The sequence below is a fragment of the Macrobrachium nipponense genome, chromosome 26 (assembly GCF_015104395.2).
Source record: "Macrobrachium nipponense isolate FS-2020 chromosome 26, ASM1510439v2, whole genome shotgun sequence".
Taxonomy (NCBI): domain Eukaryota; kingdom Metazoa; phylum Arthropoda; class Malacostraca; order Decapoda; family Palaemonidae; genus Macrobrachium; species Macrobrachium nipponense.
Genome location: NC_087215.1, coordinates 60,157,983 through 60,177,005, shown reverse-complemented (window position 1 = coordinate 60,177,005; position 19,023 = coordinate 60,157,983). Strand labels below are relative to the sequence as shown.

Here is a 19,023-nt window from a genome sequence, read left to right as displayed (position 1 = left end):
GACTGATACGTCATCATCTTTTCTTCCTCCTTGTCAGCTCCTGTGTATGGCTCTCTCCCCTTCGGAGGATGTGTCCCCCTCCGCCTCTTCACTCGATTTGTCGAGTGCAGGGGAAGGAGGGCGACGCCCCGACCTAGAGTTGTACTTGGGGTCCTCTGTCCGCTCAGGGTGGGATCCCTCCTCCGCTGAGCAAACAGGAACTCCCCCCCCCCCCCCCCCCCCCTATTAACCCGATTGTTGCTTCCTCAGGTGTGTCTGCCTCTGCGGGTGGGGATCTTCAGCAGGTGTGGCGCTCACTGAACCTTCCGGGCACTCTCTTGAGTATTCAGGGGCTCATCCATCATCTTGCTGCAGCCCCGGTCACTCAGGGGGTGGAGACGAGGGTGACTACGACTGTGTTGACACCGGGTTATGCAGCTCTGCCTCACCTGGTGGATACCCAGCACATGACCACGGTCACCCTCTTGGCTGCGGTACAAGCTCCATTGCCGTATGTGCCCCGGAGGGAGCTGGTTCCACCTCCACCTGGTTTTCTGTCCTCACTCCTCCCCCTGACTTTGAGTGCCCGAATAGCTCGCCCTTAGATCACCCTCCTGTTGCCGTCACCGTACCTGCTGCCCCTGTTCCTGCCCGTGGAAGTGCTGCCGCTCCCGCAGGTCCTTCCGGCCAGGTGGAGTTGGGCTCCGTTGCCACCACAACCACCCCAGCTCCAGACTGGCTGGGAGACCTGTCTGCTGTCCTGAGGAAGTTGGCGAAGAAGTCCAAGAAGAAGAGGAAGGTATCGTTGTCTTCTTCGTCTTCGTCTTCAACTTCGTCGTTGTCTTATGCTGCCTCTTGCCCTTCGACTTCCAAGGCCCCCCAGCCTAGGAAGAAGAAGGTGGCCTCCCCTCCCCCCCCCCACCTCCCCAAGAAGTCTCGCATTGAGACTTCTAAGGGTCTGTCTCACTCTGGCGGGAGAGGTGGGTCTTCCGCCGGTCCTCCCATTCCTCCGGGAACGGGGCCCATCTCTCCTTCCTCAGGGAAGAAGAAGATGGGTACTGTGGATGTCCTCCACTCCCGGCTCCAGAGTTCCACCTCCAGACCGGGAACCGTCGCATCACCGAGCGTACGGTCACCTACCAGTGATCGTGCAGCCGGGAACCAGACAACCGAGTGTGCTCACCATCGGGATCCAGGCACGGAGCGGAAGGATGGTAAGAGTCGCTCGGGTGACTCTCGCCAGACCGGCGATCGCTCGCACGGCTCGTAGCAGCTCCCCTGACGGACGAGACCGACGCTACCGTCTTCGGTCCGGCGTTTCTCTGCGAGGAGACCTCCAGTCCAGACCTGCAGCTCGATCGCCACCGCGGGTTGGCGATCGCCTGCAGTCTTCCTAGCCTGCCGGCTCTGCTGGTAGGCAGGGTAGGAGCATCGGGTCTTCCTCACCTGTCCTTTCAACCTCCTTGGGCCACACCAGGAGGAGCGAGGCGAACGGGAATGACCGTGAGGAGCATGCTCCTTACAGTCCGGCCACGAGAGCCTACGAGCCTGTTTCGGTACTAGGACCAAACAGATCGTACGCTCAAGTGGTTGGGGAAGACCACGAGGGGTCTGGCGAGGTTCTTCCTCCTGAAGGAAGAGTGTCTCGGGAAGTGATCTGCAGCCTGGATGGATCTGACAGTCCATCTCCTCAGGACGTGATCACCCCCGAGATACAGAGGTTCTTTGCAGAGGTCGTTGCGCTGATTCGTCAGCACGACGACCGCGGGGAAGGATCGGTGGTTGCTCCCTCTGACCATCCGTCGAGGTTGGAGTCGTTCTGGGGTCCTAAGAAGGAACCCAGAGCAACGGTGGGACTACCCCGGTCTTCCTTGGCTGATGGTGTGCTGGACCAAGTGAACGCCCTTGTCTCCGAACAAGAGGCCTCGCTCGGAGCCAGCAGGTTGGACAAGCTGCCTCCCCCTCCTCTGCCTCGTCAACGGCGCTTCTGTGTGCCTTCGGTAGACCCATTGTCAACCAAGCAGGTTGACCTGGAGCTACCTCGTCCAACTCCGGGAGTGCCTCTTTATCACCTACTGTCTGAGAACCTCTGGTTCTCGCAGCAAGAGGCATGGGCCCGGGAATCCACTGCCAAAGCAGCTTTCCAGGCTGTCTCCTGGCTGGATCTGTGGTCCCTCACGGTATCCAGAGTCGCAGCCTCCTCGGGAGCTATCGTTCTTGAGGAGGACTTGGCGTTCGGGAGACTGCCAGTCTGGAGGTAGGGCCATCTCCTACCTGGCCCACCAGACTGCCAACCTGTGGGCCAACCTGGTTGGTCTTGAGGAGATGGGACGCAGTCCTGACTCGCATAACCAGGGTGGCTGGTCGCGAGGTGACATTGGGTCTACGTAATGGACCGTTGCTGGGTTCCTCCTCTCTCTTCCCCAGAGAGATGGTAGATGCTGCGGTGGAAAAGCGGAGAGCTGAGGACAGCGACCGCTTAGTACACCAGGGAGTTATGAAGACTTCTGGGCAGTCTCGTTCAACTGCGGCTAAGCCTCGGAGCTTAGCTAGCACTTCCTCTGCTCCCAAGACATCAGCACTGTCAAGGGTAGGTCAAGGAAAGACCCAGCCTTCCTTTTTCGCTTCGAGAAGTGAGCATCAGCCCTCCTCTCAAGCCTCCTTCTCTCGTGGGAAAGGGGCTAAGCGGAAGGGGAAGAGAGGGAAACACTAGGGACAACATTCCCCCTCAACTGCTGCCGGAAGTTGGGCGGTGCCTGGCGAGCCATTGGGCAACTTGACAGCACTACGGAGCCAAGACTTGGGTAGTGGATGTCCTTTGGGAGGGATACTTACTGCCCTTCGAGTTGAGGCCACCCCTCACCTCACGCCCAGTCCACCTTCAGACATACGTCCCCGGTTCTGCCAAGGACGTAGCACTGACACAAGAAGTGAAGACCATGCTGAGCAAAGGAGCTGTGGAGATCATGCGAGATCAGTCACTGGGGTTCTACAGCCGACTTCTCCTGGTGGAGAAGTCTACAGGGGACTGGAGACCGGTGATAGATCTCTCTCCCTTGAACCGTTTCGTTCACCAGACTCAGTTCACGATGGAAACGGCACATTCAGTGCTCGACTCCATCAGGGAGAATGATTTCCTGCTTTCAGTGGACCTGAAGGATGTGTATTTTCAAATACCCATCCACCAGTCCTCCAGGAAGTACCTCCGCTTTATCCTCGATGGGACAGCGTACCAATTCAGGGCGCTTTGTTTCGGTCTCAACCGCCCCACTGGTATTCACGCGAGTGTTCACTCTGGTGTCGCCTTGGGCCCATTTGGTGGGGATACGTTTGATGAGGTATCTTGACAATTGGCTGGTCCTGGTGAACTCCTGCTCGCAGTTGCTACAGGACAGAGATTGACACCTCAGATTATGCCGCGATCTGGGGATCGTGGTAAATATCGAGAAGTTAGATCTCGAACCCAAGCAGACTATAAAGTACCTGGCCATGCTGATTGATACGGTATCAGCACGAATCTTCCCCGCAGACTCGCGGATCAGCAGGTTCAGGGAGGCAGGCAGACGGTTCCTGTCACAACAGGAACAGTCAGCTCTGCAATGGCAAGTCGTGATCGGTCACCTGTCGTCACTAGAGAAGTTAGTCCCTCATGGGCGTCTTTACCTGCAGTCTCTTCAATGGAGACTAAAGGAGTGCTGGTCACAGGCACGGGATCCACAGTCCTTCCTGGTTCTTCTCACGGAGGAAGTAAGGGAGGACCTGGCCTGGTGGCTAGACGACAGGAACTCTTAATAGGAGTGCTCCTGCGCTCTCCCCCTCCAGAGATGCTTCTGTTCTCGGACGCATCGACCAAGGGTTGGGGCGCACACCTGGAAGAGGTGCTGGTTGCAGGAGTGTGGAACCATCACAACGGGCACCTTCACATCAACTTCCTGGAACTCAAGGCTGCATTTCTCGCACTCCAAGAGTTCCGGTAACGACTGATGGGACACTCAGTGGTGTTGATGAGCGACAACACCACAGTAGTGGCATACGTCAAGAAACAGGGGGGGCCTAGTGTCCCTCCCGTTGCACCAGTTGACGATGCAGGAGCACGAGTGGGCCATAACTCACTTGGTAGAGCTATCAGCCAGATACATTCCAGGCAAGAGGAATGTAGTGGCAGACAAGCTCAGCCTCCAGAATCAGATGATTGGGAGCGAATGATCTCTTCACCCAGACGTGGCGGAAAGGCCCTTCTAACTGTGGATGTGTCCAGTAGCGGATCTGTTCACTTCCCGGCACAACAGAAAATTTCAGTTTGTTCATGAAACTTACCTGTCAGATATATATATAGCTGTATTTTCTGAAGTCCGACAGAATTTTAAAAACTTCCGACACACGCAGTGGTCGGCCAGGTGGTTAGTACCCATTCCCGCCGCTGGGAGGCGGGTATCAGGAACCATTCCCATTTTCTATTCATAATTTTTCTGTCGCTGGTGCTGAAAACACCTGTTTTCAGTACCTCCGTCTTAGGATTTTGGAAACTTCATTGCCGCTAAGTATCCTAATTGTCTTTTGATTTATTTACTTGGATTTGTGGGATTTGTGGCTAGGCATACGCTATCTTAAATTGATTTGAATTTGATTCATTTTTGCATAAAATATCTGAATCTAGTTAGGCTAGTTTCAGACGGGGTTGTCTGCAAAGATAGGGTGTGGCTACCGAAAGCTTCGGTAGATCCGCACTTGGTATGTACGAGGGGTATGGGTCTTGCTTCTTTGTTGAGATTTGTCATGTAAGGAGTGTGAGACTTTGTCTATTCCGTAAGGAAGACGTATGATTCGTATGTACGCAATTAATCAGTAAACATGTCTAATTCCGTAAGGAAGACGTATGATTCGTATGTACGCAATTAATCAGTAACAAAAGTCAGGGTAGTGAACCTGCTAACCTTCCTGTAGACTTTATTTTGCCTAACCCTGTAGTATGGCCTACGGGCTATGAATATGTCTACGAGAGGTGCTCGCTCTCCTTCATTGCTGTGAAGTGCTACTTCTGTAATTGTTACTCCTAACCTGCAGTGTTGCCTTCGGGCCCTAAGCAGTGTCCTGTAGAGGAATTACCCTTTCTCTGATACTCTTTCGATTCGTATCTTAGCAATCGAAAGTGCTTGCTTTAGAGAGTAAAAGTGAAGTGCAGAAGTGCAGTGATACCCCTTGTGTAGTGGAGGGTGCGTCAGATCGGCCTCCTCGTTTCGCCTCTAGGCCGGGACCTCTGCTTGACTCCCAGGACCCGGGGAGGGAGCATGTCGAAAGCCTAAGGAGGGTTACAAGGAACCCCCACCGATCTGGCGTGCCTTCGGCAGTTTCTGATGAAAATCCCCAGACTGCCAAGTGCGTGCGCGTGCACGAATCCTGAAAGATTGCTTCTCGTCCTCCGAAGCGTCCTCCCCATGCAGGGGTTGGAGCTTTCGGAAGGACTCGCGCCCTCTAAATAGAAGCTTTATAGAAGAGGACGCTTCACGTACTCTCTCTCTCTCGCGTTATGCGTTTCAGTGAGAAGTAAGAAGGCGAACGTCGCCTGAACTCGTGTCTGTCTTTCCACCGAGAAATACGTAAAAGAAGTCATAGTAGCAGGAAGCTTTTGAGAGCGGACGCCCGGGACGCTCGGATGAACTCCAGGCGCGCGCGGGTGCACGCCAAGTGCAGTGCCAGTGGCGCCGAGCGCGCTCCAGTGGACGCCGAGCGCGCTCCAGTGGACGCCGAGCGCGCTCCAGTGGACGCCGAGCGCGTTCCAGTGGACGCCGAGCGCGCGCCAGTGGACGCCGAGCGTGCACCAGCGCACGCCAGGTGTGTCGCCTGGCTGAACGTTTCTGTTGAACTCTTCAAGCTCTTGGTTTCAGATATGGGCCTAAAGAATGTTTACCTCTACCTCCGGTGATACCTTCTACCTCACCTGCAAAGAATGTGAAGTAGGCAGTGCTTCGGAGGAAGTTTAAAGTGAACAGACAACTTCTTCTTCGAAACCCAGCAAGACATCGGGTTTCGTGAATTCAAGAGGTCTCTGTCAATTAATATTGCTTTTCGCATAGGTGGATGGAGTTAAGGAAAGCTCAAGGGAAGATCTCGTTTGCTCTACCGCAACCTTTGCCATTCGGCCAATAAATTTAAGTTGCCACTACCGCAGTCAAGACTTTGCGATAAGGCAGTTACGGGTTATGTAAGGCTTGATGTCCTGCAACGTCAGGACTCTCGGCAACGTTCAGTGGGATTCTTGCAAAGGCACTCATCAAAAGGACGCTCTTCAGGAAAGCGCAAGACAGGACTTCCTTTGCCATACTGCCAATAAATTTTAAGCTTTAGCAGGCATTAGTTGTGATACGGGAGAGGAAGCTGGTTGGAGAGTTTCTTCCTCTTCCCAGGATAATTTTGCAAGCTTTTTAGCCCATCTGAAAGGGTTTTTCAGATGATAGATTTTGTTAGTTTCTAGTCGGGACTACGCTGCCGAATTGAACATCGTCGTTCTACCTGCCGTAAGCCCAGTCTCTTAACAGGATTCTTTTGAGACGGGAATCGAAAAAATTAAATGCTTGACTCCCTGGATTACGTTTTGTCAATTCAGTGACTTTCCCCCATTGACAATATACTTTCGTTTTGTCAAGTAAGTGGGTATCCCCTCATTGACAAAATATCTCTTTGTCCCGTAAATGGGTTAGTTCTCATTGACAAACATCTCATTAACTTGATATTGCGTAAGCGAATAAGCTCTTATTGACAAGATTCGGAAGAGCTCTCATTCGTCATTCGCAGACTCGTACAAGAAATAGACTTGTAGACTACGTCAATGAACGCTTATGTCCAGTAACATAAGAAGCTTGAGCTGACTGCTTCGATTCTCTTAAGTTTTGTTCATGAAACTTGCCTGTCAGATATGTATGTAGCTGTATTTCCGAATTCAGCTATATATATGTCTGCCAGGTAAGTATGAACAAACTTTATTGTGATATAATTTCATATTTTGCCTTGCGTTATTTTACTTCTGGTTGGTTCAAGTCATATACGCTTGCTGTAGTTACCTCTTCGGATGGCAACCGAGAGGTCTATTGTCTATTTTAAGGACATTTAATCGTTACTCCCTGCAGCCTTCCAGGAGTTTCCGATTTATCTTTTACCGTTGTATGGTAGGGTTCTGACGACACAAACGCATCTATATATTTAGCGTTTTCTGTTTCGCTTAAATATACCAGCTTGAGAGTCTTTCGGCTCAAAAAATAACGGACCTATTTCTTCGTAGAATAGGGTAGCTGGCAACCCAGACATAAAGTTAAGAGACGACGTTCGTAAGCTGCTGGCTGCTGCTGTCACGCTGGCCATGTCTGTCTTCCAGTCCAACCGAGCCAGAACAGATCGGGCGCTGTCATGCGCCGTAGGTTACGTCTCTCTCTCCTGCGGGATTGACTGACTAACCGTATCTCTGTGCTGGCGGTTACGTCTCTCCTGCGGGATTGACTGACTAACTGTAACTCTGCCCTACAATCACGGACTTTAGCCTAAGATTGAGGGGATTTCTTACGTGAATGAATAAACGTTGCATTCGTTTTGCCTTACTATGTTCAACAGAGTTATCTCTTAATCCTTTCGGTGCTCGTTACCGCACGGTATAGAACTACGAGTCTACCGCAACATTGCACTTTTATATGCTCTCCTGCTTAGGCAAAGCGCAGCCTTATTAGGGAAGTAAGCATACTCGGGGAGGGAATGGATGAGCTTGCTGGGGACCATTTCCTTCCTGAAGAAGTTTGTTTCCCCGAATAGACTGCAATTCAGACCACAGTTTTTTCCTACCGGGAAACTGAAATATTATTCAAGATCTAGGAATGATTCTGAACATCTCTCAGTGCGTTTATCACCTGAGGTGATAGAAAGAAGGTGCCGGACATCTGGATAGGGTTTCAGATGTCCTGGATCTTAATCTGAAAGAAGTAAAAGCGATTCGGTAGTCCCTCCAGTCCTCGTAACGAGTTTTGGGAACCAGTGGTCCAGATCAACTCTGATATTCCACAGCTCTCTTATATCTTAAGAAGTATCTTCTCTCGGTCCCTGTTCGAGTTTACGAGAAAGCCTATTATAACAACAGGCGTAGAATGTAACGATCCTCTAGAGGTTCGTTACCGGATTGCGAAAGTCCGTACGAATCGTCTCGATCGACGGCAGCAACTATTGACTTCCGAGTGGAATCTTTCTTTAGAAGTAAGTTGAGAGTTGTGGAGACTTTAGGGACGCCCTTTCATTCTTCTCTTCGATATGTTGAGGACGAAGAGGCTTCTTCTTCTCTGCTCCCTTATTCTCGATCCGGGATCGGTACCATTAAACGCCATCCTATGATATTGAACGGGGATGGATATTTAGTCTCTTTTCCCCTTTTTTCAATCGCTTAGGAAATGTAATAAGAGGATTTATGACGTCACAGGGAGCGACAATGACGCTGACCGCCCCATGTTGGCCTTCAGGATCCTGGATTCACAGAGGTCACATACTTCCTAGTTCACTTTCCAAGGACCTTTTTCCGAGAGAGTCGGTCTACTCTAACTCGAAAGGTACCTATAACCTCTCCGCTCTGAGTCTTGACTACGTTCAGGCTATCGAGATGTTGACAGGAATAAGATTACCGTCTTCCATTTCCGTCTGAAGAATGGGATAAGCTGGCAGTCACAACTATTAAAGAATACGCAAATATGTTGTTGACGGCCTTTGGGCTCAGAGATTTGCGTCTGTCAAACAACAAAGGCCCTTCACGATCTTTGAGTTCTGTGGAATCTCGAACCTCGCTCCATCTACTTTTTGTCTCACCTGTTTTCTCGGAGTCAGACACTCGTGCGAGATCAGGCGACATATAGTAGCCCTGAGTTTCTTGTTGACGAAGTCGGTTGCGTTTATACACCCCCGATGATCGTGTAACATGAGACCAGGTTGGACTGTCAGGCATTCTTCCTTCGGGACTGAATCGCCTTTTTGCTCCTCGCTCCTTTCTCCTGGCACCCAGAAAGCTCGAGTCCAGGAGTTGATTTCGCTGACGACGTTGGGTTGCGTTGATACACCCCCAAGGTTTGCTTAGATTGAATCGCCCAGGCAGTCCAGACACTCATCCTTCAGCGAAGAATAGTGCCTTATGGTCTTCAGGGTACAGCCTTGCTGTCCTTGATTCGTCTGACTGGTCAACTGGTCGGTCACCTGACTTTAGTACAGACGGACTGACTGTGCATGTCCAGATCGAAGCTTTCAATATGGAACTTAGACGTAGTCTGAAGTTCTTGATGTCAAAGCATTCGAACCTCTCCTACCTGTTAACTTCTTGCATGTGATCAGGAAGGCCTTCTTCTAACCACCCTAGATACGACAAAGAGGGTTAGTGAGATTTTAAGCCATCGTCACAAGTTTTGGCTTTAGAGAACACAAGGCGGTGTGCTCTCTAACCCTTCCGTTGTGGCCTAAGAATGGTAACCCGTTTTGTCCTTGGGCCAGGAGCTTGGAAGCAAGGATGGCACAAGTTAGTGGGCAGGAGCCAGAGAGAGTCCTGTGCCCTGTCGGGTCTCTCAAGTTTTATCTACATAAAACTCAAGAAAGTCGAAGTCAATCGGGCAATCTGCAGTGTTCCGAAAAAGACCAGACTTGCCCATATCGAAGAACAGCCTGGCTTTAGTGTTAAGGAGTTCTTTCAAAAATGCTCCTTCATTGTGTTTGCACAAAGATTTGAAATCTTTTATCTGAATGCTCACGAGGTGAGGGCGCGGCCTCGGAAGCATTTCAACAGAGCATGGCACTCAGCAACATCCTGAGTACCATGTTTTAGCGAAGCAACTCTGTGTTCACTTCACACTCCCTGCGAGATGTGAAGATGGCATATGAGATCTGGCTGCTCGCTAGGGCCATACGTGTCTGCAGACACAATCTTGGGGGCAAGAAGTACCACTCATCCTATCCTGTAGAAAATGGTTAGGAAGAGCTCTTAATTTAGTTGTTGAGTCGCCGACAACGGCGACTTCTTAACTCTTAAGCCTTAGTTAACACACCTTAACTTTGGCTAGGTTGGTCAGGTGGTGATATATATATTTATATATATATATATTTATTTTACTTCTTAGCCCTCATGGTATGGTCAATATGGTCTAGTCACGTCGTGGTCTCGCCCCTGTTGACAGATCATCTGGAGTGCACCAGCTATATAGGTCTCTACCTCGCTGGCAACTCTAGTAGCACAAGCAGACTTACGTGGCAGTAACCACGAAGCCAGCTATGCTAACAGGTGGAATCAAGATGTAAATCATCTGCATGCATTTGTTTCCCAAAATCCTTTTATTCTGTCCCTTCCCACCTCCAAAGGTGGGATTCAGCTATATATATATCTGACAGGTAAGTTTCATGAACAAAATGATATTGTTATGATACAATAAAGTTTGTTCATACTTACCTGGCAGATATATATATAGCTGTATTTTCTGAAGTCCGACAGAATTTTAAAAACTTCCGACACACGCAGTGGTCGGCCAGGTGGTTAGTACCCATTCCCGCCGCTGGGAGGCGGGTATCAGGAACCATTCCCATTTTCTATTCATAATTTTTATTTCCACTGTCCCCTGAGGGGAGGTGGGTGGGTACTTGATTATATATATCTGCCAGGTAAGTATGAACAAACTTTATTGTATCATAACAATATCATGTTTTCTTCTCAGTTGTGCCGGACCCATGGGCAGCTGCAGAGGATGCATTCCAACACCCGTGGGACAACCTCATAGTCTACGCCTTTCCCCTGTTCTGCCTGATTTACAAGGTGATCAGCAGAGTGCTGGTCACCAGCAATCTTCGGATGATTCTGATGGCACCCAAATGGCCTTTGGCCACTTAGTATCCGGACCTGCTGGCTCTTCTCTCGGAGGCACAGCGAGAGATTCCCCCATGGCACAACCTGCTGCGTCAACCGCATGTAGAATGGTACCACCAGGCAGTATATTCCCTGTGTCTTCACGGCTGGCAGTTATCCACCATCTCTTGCGAGCAAGAGGCTTTTCTCGCTGAGCAGCAACAGAGATGGCTGGATACCTCAGGCAGTCCTCTGCAGCAGTATACCAGGGAAAGTGGTCCGTCTTCTGTTGTTGGTGTTGTAGACGGGGTCTCTCTCCACTCAGAGCCACTCTTCAGCAGGTAGTGGATTTCCTCATCTTTTTTCGCTGAGAGAAGCTCCTCTCTGTCTCTGCAGTCAAAGGATACAGAACTGCCCTGGCCCTAGTCCTTAAGCTGCGAGGAGTTGATATTTCCTCCTCCATGGAAATATCTCTCCTAATGAGGAGCTTCGAGAGGTTTTGCCCACCCAGGGAACTCAGGCCCCTGGGGTGGGATGTGACTCTTGTCTTAAGGAGTTTGACTTGTAGACCTTACGAGCCTCTCCGGGAATCGTCAGACAGGGATCTGACCCTCAAGACCGTCTTTCTGCTGTCCCTGGCATCGGTGAAGAGAGTAGAACTTCATGGTGTTTACTTCGATGTCAAATACTCAAGGGGATGGTGATCAGTTATGCTCGATTTCGTCACAGATTTCGTGGCGAAGACTCAGAACCCTTTGGTACCTGATGCCAGGTTCAAGTCCTTCACGATCCCCTCCCTAGAGGACTTCACCGGTAATGATGCGGAAGAGATGCTGCTTTGTCCTGTGAGGGTGCTACAGCGCTATCTGAAGAAAACTCGACACCTCAGGCCTGAGTGTCGACGCCTGTTTGTTAGCACCGGGGTGACCAAGAAAGAAGTGTCCAAGAACAGTTTCTTTCTGGCTTCGTGAGGTAATCAGGAAAGTGTACGGCTCCGAGAGGAGTGCCGACACCAGTACCTTTCGTCCGAGAGCCCACGAAGTTAGAGGCATTGGTCCAACCCTTGCATTCTGCAAGAACTTGTCCGTCGCACAGGTGCTGAAGGCAGGGGTGTGGTCCAACCACCACCTTCGCCCCCTTCTACCTTCGGGATATCGCTCATAGGTCCTTGGGCAGTTTTTCCTAGGGACCTGTGGTGGCTGCTCAACAAGTTGTGTAGCTTACCCAGCTCCTTTACAGGACAAGGAAGCATCTCGTCCTTGTGATATCGCATGAATGGAGAGTGAATGAGAGTGTGACTGGCTCCTCTTCCTTCTCTTTTCTTCCCTCTCCCTGGAGGCAGAGGGTAGCGGTCATCACAATGCTGCACAGGATGATGGTGCAGGTAAGCTACGAAACCGAGCTCCATTCTATCCCTTTCATTAGGGATAGAAACGTTTATCCATCTCTTCCCTAGCAAGGGGGGAAGCGGACAGCATAAGAAACAAACCCAAATCTTTATATTTGGCATCTTACTTAGGACATTAGTTCTTGCTTGCTATTCATAAGAGGTACACTTGCCTCCCTCTTATGAGTCCAGAGGTCTGGCCACTGATCCTGCAGTTCTTGCTCCGATCAGTTGGACAGAGGCTAGGTTCCTCCCCTTTGCTGTTACGACCAGGGAGTAACCCAGGTTGGGCGAACACCAATCTGTTCACTAGACTCAGATTCCTCCCACCAATAAGTGTTCCTTGTGTAAAGGACCGATGGTTTGTTTAACGTGTCGGAACAAATCACAATTTTTTAAAGTAAATTATATTTTGTTCATGAAACTTACCTGACAGATATATATATAGCTGTATTTTCTGAAGTCCGACAGAATTTAAAAATTCGCGGCACACGCAGTGGGCGGCCAGGTGGTAGTACCCATTCCCGCCGCTGGGAGGCGGATATCAGGAACTATTCCCATTTTCTATTCATATTTTTTTCTGTCGCCGGTCGGTAAACAACTGTTTACAGACCTCCGCCTAGGATTTTGAAACTTCATTAGCCACTTAAGTATCCTAATTATTCTTTCGATTATTAACTTGGATTTGTGGCTAGGCATACGCTATCGTAAATTTTTTCATTGCATTTGATGTCTGAAGCTAGTTAGCCTAGTTTCAGACTTTGTTGTCTGCATGGTAAGGTGAGGCTACCGGAACTTTCGGTAGACACTCGCTTAGTATATATGACGTTTACATGTTTTCTTTGCATAAGGTAATTAGTGTAATGTGTGACTGATTACGGAAGAAGGAGGATTCATTTACGCATTTTAGAGCGTGTTAGAATCAGGAGTTTTCCTCCACAGTAAACAGAAGTTAGAAATAATAAACCTTCTAACCTCCTGTAGATTTTATTTTGCCTAACCCTGTGGTATGGCTTACGAGCCTAGAAGAAGTGTCTGCTAAAGGATTACATCAAGTAATCTTAGACTAAAGTGCTCGCTCTCCAATCAGTGTTGTGAAGTGTAGTGCCCCTTGTGTTGTGGAGGGGGCGTCAGATCGCCCCATAATGCCTCTAGGCCTGGACCTCTGTCGGCGGACTCCCAGGACTCAGGGAGAGGGCATGTCGAAAGCCGCAAGAGGGTTACGGGGCTCCCCACCGATCTGGCGTCCCTTCGGCAGAAACCTGTTGACTCTTCCCAGGCTGCTAAAGATCGTGCACGTGTACGAATCTTGAAGGATTGCTTCTCGTCCTCCGAGGCGTCCCCCCCCTCCCCCACACAGGGGTTGGAGTTCTCGGAAGGACTCGCGCCCCCTAAAGAAGCTTTAGAGAAGAGGACGCTTCACGTCCTCTCTCCTCGTCACGAGAGGATGAAAGAGTAAAGAGACCACATTTTCCCTTTTAGAAGAATGCACTGGCTCTTTTCCTAAGGGACATTTAAGGAGGCCTCATTTCATCTTTGCCAGAAGAGTGATTTTGACCTCCTGCGAGGAACGCATCATGTATATATCATTTATACATTATTAAGGAGGCTCATTCATCTTGCCAGAAGGAGTGATTTGAGCCTCCTGCGAGTGACGCTCATGTATACATCATGTATACATTATTAAGGAGGCTCATTCATCTTGCCAGAAGAGTGATTTGAGCCTCCTGCGAGTGAAACGCTCATGTATATGAACGCTCATGTATATATCACTTATACATTATTAAGGAGGTTCATTCATCTTGCCAGAAGAGTGATTTGAGCCTCCTGCGAGTGAACGCTCATGAAGTTAGAGCTGTTTCAACCTCGCTAGCATTCCAAAAGAATTTGGTAATCAAGGACATTCTTGATTCCACCTTTTGGAGGAGCAACTCAGTATTCGTCTCCTCTCCTCATTGCGCTCCGTATACGTTATGTAACGTTCGCTTTACTTCGATAAAGCAAGCTGATAAGTTTGACGGCCGGCAAGCTGCTTTGCACAGTCAAACAACTTATGTCTCTGGTCGGCATAAGAAGGGCAATTTAGACGTGAGGAAGCTTTTAGAGGTGCTCGACGTCCTATAAGTAGAGACATTCTCCAGGACGCTCGGCAAGCACCTTGCGGAAGACGAAAGCCATACGTCTTCCTTTAGTGTTCACACTCTTCAGGAGCAGCGTGCGGCTCTCCATGGAGACTCGCATGAGGACGTCCCTTAAAAATATTCAATGTCATACGCAAAACGCGGTTCGTCATAACATTGAGATGTTGGCAAGGTCGCTCGCCAGGACGCCTCTTGGCGGGCCTTGCATGCATCAAGGCGCTCAACGAGTTCCTCTCTGAAACGTCGTTAGAAGACTTGGTGTTCTCTGCTCAGACACGCTCGTAGCTAAGCAGGACGTTTTTTGAGGACGCTGCAGCCAGGACGCTAAGCAGGGGACGCTTTTTTGAGGACGCTCGGCAGGAGGCGCTCAGACAGGACGCTCATGCAGGACGCTTTTGTGGACATTCGCCAGGACGCTTCGGTGGAAGCTCGGCAGGACGCTTTGCGAGAGAAAAGACTTGTTGAAGGCGTCTTATTTGCTGTTGAGGACATTTCTTTACAGAAATTTTTAAAAGGATTCGGAGTTTTTAAGAGTTCGGAGAGACATACCCGAATTTTTTCTTCGATCCCTCTTTCCTCTTCATCGATTTCTTTGAGAATCGGGAAGATTATATACTCGGATTCCTGGGTGACTTTCGGTCATGTTAAAGGGTTTTCCCCTATTAGCAAAGTGCTAATAGTTTTGTCAAGTCAGGACGTTTTCCCCTTTGTCATTTAAGTGGGGGACCCCTCATAAATGGGGTAGTTCTCATTGACATAGATTTTAACGTTTTTATCGTTTAAGCGGATAAACTCATTAACAAACTTTCGGAAGAGCTCTCATTCATTTTCAGAGGCTCATCCGGGGTTAAGTAGAAAGACTTGTAGACTATCCAGGAAGTCTTTTTGTCCAATATCATAAGAACATTGAACGGTCTTTTTCGATCCTCGGTTCTCTCTTGATGATCTCTATTCGAATGTTACTCCCTCTGTCTTGGAAAAGGTCTGGCAAAGAGTCAAGGAGTTTCTTTTAAAAGTCTCGTTCATTAGAACGTGGACAGTCGTTTTCCTTTCTTTCTCTCTTCCTCGTCCAGGAAAGATGTAGTAGAGAATTCGATGTTCAAATTACTACAATACTTACGTAGTTTATCTTTGCGTCATTTTGCTAACGCATGGGTCGAGTCATATACGCATATCGTATTTACCTCTGCGGATAGAAGCCGAAAGAACTGTTGTTCTAATGTATTTATTTGACACTCCCTTCAACCTTCCAAGAGTTTTCGGAGTAAGAACAACTCTTCAGGTATTGTTACGACAACACCAACTCAGCTTCTGTATTTAGCGAATTCTGTTTCGTTTAAATACGCCTGCTTGAGAGTTTCCTTTTGCTCGATAATATCATACCTATTCCTTCGTAAAGGGAGTAGCTGGCAACTCAGGCAGATAGTATTCTGCTTCACCATTGAAAGCTTTCCTTCGAGGAAGACTTCTCCTTCACTCTTTTTGATAGAGATCGAAGGTGGTCGATCTCCAATCCTTATTTTGTTTTCTTGAAGGAAAGAATTTAGGATGGAGATCGTTGTTCAGAATACTATAAATATACTACGTATATTAACCTCGCGACATGATTCTACTAAGCAGTTGAATTGTCCGAGGGGTAGGCGCATATCCTAGTTATTCTACGGATTGCGACTTAGACGAGAAGTATTCTAATTGAACTGCAACATCAACTCAGCTTCTGTATTTAGCGAATTTTGTTTCGTTTAAATATGCTGCGGTGAGAGTTTTTTTCCTTTGGCTCGATAATTTCATACCTATCCCTTCGTAAAAGGAGTAGCTGGCAAACTCAGGCATAGTGCGAGACGATGATCAAGGCTGCTGTTACTGTGATCTACGCAGTACCGGCTAGCTCGGTGTCATGCGCGGTTGTTTACGTCTCTCTCCCTTGCGGGAATGGCTGAATAAACCGTCTCTCTGCCCTACAATCATGGATTTTAGCCTCGGGTTGAGGAAATTTCTAGTAATCTTGAATGATCATACCTGCCGTTTACTTAGAAAATTTCAACAAGATATCTCTTATACTTGTTATGATGCGGGTTACCGCACGGTAACATTCTGTACGAATCTACCGCGGCATAGCACTATAATAATGCTTCCTCCATGCTTATGCAAAGCGCAGCCTTATTTAGGGAAGGAAGCAGGCTGAGTGAGGGAATGGATAAGTTTGCTGGGGACCATTTCCTCGCTGGAGAAGCTTGTTTTCCCTGAATAAACAGCAATTCAGACCTCTACAAATTTTCCTCCTCACGAAGAAATTGGAATAACATCAAAGATCTTGTAATTCTAATTTTCTCTCAACGGCTTGAGGATCACCTCGGGTGATAGCGAGAGGGTGCCAGACATCCGAACAGAGAACAGATGTTCTGGCACATTGTCTGAAAGAATTGGAAGCCAAATTGGTCGGCTCTCCAGTTCCTCGAAGGTGAGTTTGGAGCGACTGGCCCAAATCATCTCGGATAATTTCTCAGCTCTCTCATAGCTCGAGAAGAGAGAATTGGTTATGGGCTTGGGCACGGAACGTAACGATCCTCAAGAGGTTCGTTAAACTAGTGCACGTCCGTGCGGGTCTTCTCGATCGAAGGCAACAACTACTGACGTCTGAGTAATCCTCACTTAGAAGTATGTCGAAAGTGAGGAGAGACTGAGGGCGTCCTTTCGTTAAGTTTTTCGTAATATTGAAGACGAAGGAGCTTCCTCTTAAGTTGTTCCCTTATTCATGATCCTAGAGGATTAGCTTTAGTCGCCACATGTTGGCCTCTAAGAGGTTAGATTCACAGAGGTCAGGTAATTCAGAGAATTGTCCAAAGACCCTTCCCGAGAGAATCTGTGTAATCTAACATCGTCACTTAGTGAAGTATCTAATATCTCTCCTCTCTGACTCTGAAGGCGTTCAGACTATCGAGAAGCGATAAGAGCTTCAAGATTAATGGCAGTCTCTTGGCCAAGGCAAAGCAGTGCTGCCTATTTTCATTTTTCAATCGGAGGGGGCCGTTTCTGGAGATAGTGAAGGGAAATGACTGTTCCTCCACCTCGACCTCTGTGAATTTCGTTATGGTTCTATCTTTCCGTATGAAGTATGAGATAAGATAGAAGTCCTAACTATTGTAGAATATGCAAATATGTTGTTGACGGCCTCTAGGCTCCGAGATTCGGTTCTGTCAAACAACAAAGCTTCACGATCTTTGAGGTCTGTGGAGATCTTGAAATTCTCTGGATCAAAGGTTCCGGCATGGAACTTAGACGTAGTCTGAGTTTCTGATGCCAAAAGCATTTCGAACCTATCCTTTCTGCGAACTTAATACACGTGACCAGAAAGGCTAATATTCTAACCGCTCTAGCCACGGCAAGGAGGGTTAGTGAGGTTTTAGCCATCATCAGAGGTTTTGGCTTTAAAGGACATAATGCGGTCTGTCCGCTAAGCCTTCCGTTCTTGATAAGAACGAAAAACCTGTCTAACCATTGACCCGAAGGCTTGGAGACCAAGGGTATGGCACAAATTATTGGGCAAGGGCATTAGAGAGTCCTGTGCCCTGTAGGGTCTCTCAAGTTTTATCTTGATAAAACTATAGAAAGTCAAGGTCAACAGACAATCTGCGGTGTCCGTAAAAAGACCAGACTAGTTCATGTCCAAGAACACCCTGGCATGATAGCCAAGGAGTTCTTTTAAGAGGTCTCATTCATTATGTTTGCATAAAGATTTGAGATTTTTTCTTATATCAATGCTCAGAGGTGAGGGCGCGGCCTCGGAAGCATTTCAACAGAGCATGACACTCAGTAACATCCTGAGTGCCACGCTTTTGCGAAGCAACTCTGGGTTCGCTTCACACTCCGACAATCTGCGGTGTTCCGTAAAAAGACCAGACTGGTTCATGTCCAAGAACACCCTGGCATTATAGCCAAGGAGTTCTTTTAAGAGGTCTCATTCATTAGGTTTGCATAAAGATTTGAGATTTTTTCTTAATATGAATGCTCAAGAGGTGAGGGCGCGGCCTCGGAAGCATTTCAACAGAGCATGACACTCAGTAACATCCTGAGTGCCACGCTTTAGCGAAGCAACTCTGTGTTCGCTTCACACTCCCGACGGGATGTGAAGACGACATTTCAGATCCGTAAGTCGCTAGGACCATACATATCCGTAGATATATTATTGGGTGCAAGAAGCAACACGAATCCTATCCTATAGAAAAGGGATAGGTGTGCTTTTAACTTTGAAGGGTTGGTCGCTTGAGGTGCGTTCCTTTTCTTTAGCCTAGAAGTTATGGAACTAACTTTGATAGGTTAGGTCAGGTGGTGGTTTTAGCTTCGGTGCCCTCAGAAGTATGGTCATATGGTCTAGTCACATTGTGGTCACGCCCCCGTTGACAGATCATCTAGAGCGCACCAGCATTACAGGTCTCTACCTCGCTGGCAACTCTAGTAACGCAGAAGCAGACTTTAGGTGACAGTAATCACGAAGTCGGCTATGCTAACAGGTCAGGAACCAAGATGTATCATCTACTTAATTTAGTTTCCCAAAAATCCTATTCTGTCTCTTCCCACCATCCGAAGGTGGGATTCAGCTATATATATATCTGGTCTGTAAGTTTCATGAACAAAATGTTATTGTTATAATACAATTAAGTTTGTTCATACTTACC

The 19,023-nt window shown here is 48.4% G+C and overlaps 1 protein-coding gene across 1 annotated transcript in view; it reads left to right on the top strand.

The window, feature by feature from the left end:
- Positions 1–4,062: 4,062 nt before the first annotated feature.
- LOC135199692 (DNA repair and recombination protein RAD54B-like) overlaps positions 4,063–19,023 on the top strand; it is a 63,217-nt gene continuing 48,256 nt past the window's right edge. Inside the window, exon 1 of the mRNA XM_064227847.1 lies at positions 4,063–4,123. Coding sequence (XP_064083917.1) covers positions 4,063–4,123 — 61 coding nt within the window. The remainder of the gene's footprint in view (positions 4,124–19,023) is intronic.